The following is a 2,480-nucleotide window of genomic DNA, read 5'->3' on the forward strand; positions in this document are numbered from 1 at the left end:
TCAACACAGCTGCAGCCTCGCGCAAGTGCAGATGGAGCCTCCAAGAGGTGCTCCCCGGAGCCAGGGCCCGCCCAAAAGGGACGCTCCTCCTGCAGCCCCTCCTCCTCCAAAGGGTTTCCCCCCCCCCCCCCCGCAAAGGCACTCCATTTCCGGCTGCTGTTTCCTGCCTCACCAACAGAGCTGCCAGTGGTCAGGAGTCAGCCCCTCTAGCGTCCCTGGTCCCCAGCCTGGGAAGCCCCGAGAGGCACCTCTGGGCATCTTTGCCTGCAGAGCCTCCTGGTCTTCCGTGCCTACCACCCAGCAGCCATGGAGAGCCCGCAGAAGACACATGTGCGCCAGCACTACAACAAGCATTGTGAAGATTCAGTCAACCGGCACATCAACCTGGAGCTGCACACCTACTACGTCTACCTGTCCATGGCCCACTTCTTGGACCGCGAGGATGTGCCTCTGAAGAACTTCTCCCAGCTATTACTGTGCCTCTCCAGCAAGGCAAGGGAGCAAGCTGAGAAGCTTATGGAACTTCAGAACCTGCGCGGGGGGCTAATCAAACTGGAGAACGTCCAGAAGCCCGACGATACCGAGTGGAATAGCAGTCTGCAAGTCCTGGAGTGTGCGCTGAGCCTGGTGAAGCGCGTGAACAAGAGCCTGATTAATCTCTATGACATAGCCAATGATTCCACTGATGCCCACCTGCGTAACTTCCTGGGGCGTCATTTCCTGCAACAGCAAGTCCAGTCACTGAAAGAGCTGAGCGACCTTATCAACACCCAGCGCAAGTTGGGGTCCCAGGGCTGCGCAGAGTTCTTGTTGGATAACCTCACCCTTGGTGGTGGCTCCAAGAACTGAGCCTGCACTGCCTTCCCCATGGGTATGGGGTGCTTATTATCAGCTTGTCCTAGCAAAACGTTGACTTCAATTTAATTTTCCTGTTTTGCCACTTCCAATAAATTCATTTGGTTCAAAAGCCAGTAAGTTTCTCTTTCATTCTTGTGTGTGTGAAATTCCTCACTTTTCTAAGTTATAAAAAGATAATCAGGAGTCTTTCCACCCACCCAAACCCCATCTATATGCAGCTCAGTATCTCCAGGATGGCAGGCAGAAAAGACAATGTTAACCTTTCCCTTATAAACTAATGGGTGGGATGGCGGGTGTCTGGAGCCCTGGTATATTGGGTGCATACTTAAAATAAAAGTATATTCAATGCACAAAACAAAAGAACTGAGTGTTTTAAAGTAAATGTTTGGGAAGAGTTTTAAGCTTACATCACTGATTGACAGGTTGGGGCTTACATGATCAATAGTACTCTGTGCATTTGCTTACCCATAATGCATACAGTAAAATCCATGGGAGGTGGTGGTGGTGCAAATGCTAATTTATTATAATGAGTTAATGAAGCAGGAGTTACCTCTGTCCACTTTGTGCCTGTTCCACCTACAATAATTGAGAAGTAGGCTTTATTCCCCATCAATAAGCTAGGTGACATTTACTTATGGCCTGGTTCTTTCCTGAATAAGACAGGTATGAGACAAATTGTTCTTGGCAGAACATACCTGATTACAAGTTCAACTATCCTGGATTTTGTTCTTAGGTCCTTACTGGGTGGTTCTGGGTAGTTTCACACATAACTGGCTTACTTGCAGCTGGCAACATGTTGGTCTTTGCAAGATGGGCTTGTAAACCATCCCCTCACTTACACTAAGTAATCAGTAATTTTCCTCTTAGCCTACTGTAACAACATGATGATGGAAAGTTGGGAGTGATTGTGTTTTACAGGGACTTATCACCAAGAGATAAGAAGTTGTGTCTACTTGTCACTATTTGCTCTGTAAACCATTATCTTCCCAATAAAATGATTCATAGTGATAATGACATAGAAAAAAGTGTATTTTAATAGAATCTGGAATTTCATGACATTGGTTACCTTGAAGACAAATGTGAAAAATGTGGATTGGAGGGGGATTAATATAAAGGTAATCTTCATCCTTCCCCAAAATTATCTAGCTTACTAAAATAAGAAAATGTTAATATATAGGGGGCCAAGAGGTGGTGCACCCAGTTAAGCGCACACATTACCATGTGCAAAGGGTTCGAGTCCTAGGTCTCCATCTGTAGGAGGAATGCTTCACAAGCGGTGAAGCAGGTCTTCAAGTGTCTGTCTCTCTCCCTTTCTATCTACCCCTACTTTCTCAACTTCCTCTGTCCTAGCAAATAAAATATACATTTAAACAAAAGGAAAAAAATGGCCACCAGAAGTGGTGGATTCATATTGCTAGCACCAAGGCCCAACTATGAGTGAAATCATCTAAATCATATAGTACTTATCTTTCACCCCATACTTCACTGAGCATAGTCACCTCAAGTCTCGACTGCTTTCTTATTCAGAGAGATGGAGAAAAAGGAAGACACCACAAGCACCAGAGCTTCCCCCAGTGCTACAACAACACCCATGTGTTGCCAGGGTTTGAGTCTAAGCCCTC

General features: G+C 46.2%; 1 protein-coding gene across 1 annotated transcript; it reads left to right on the forward strand.

Moving 5' to 3' along the window:
• The first annotated feature begins 306 nt into the window (after positions 1 to 306).
• On the forward strand, positions 307 to 849 carry LOC103128087 (ferritin heavy chain-like). Its single transcript, XM_007538960.1, has one exon. It carries the CDS (start codon positions 307 to 309, stop codon positions 847 to 849), a length of 543 nt encoding a protein of 180 aa, XP_007539022.1.
• The last annotated feature ends 1,631 nt before the right edge of the window (positions 850 to 2,480 follow it).

Source organism: Erinaceus europaeus, chromosome X, assembly GCF_950295315.1.
Source record: "Erinaceus europaeus chromosome X, mEriEur2.1, whole genome shotgun sequence".
NCBI classification, from domain to species: domain Eukaryota; kingdom Metazoa; phylum Chordata; class Mammalia; order Eulipotyphla; family Erinaceidae; genus Erinaceus; species Erinaceus europaeus.

What these genes read in the sequence shown, in the direction of transcription:
- LOC103128087 (XM_007538960.1), top strand. Translation starts at nt 307, where the DNA reads ATGGAGAGCCCGCAGAAGACACATGTGCGCCAGCACTACAACAAGCAT.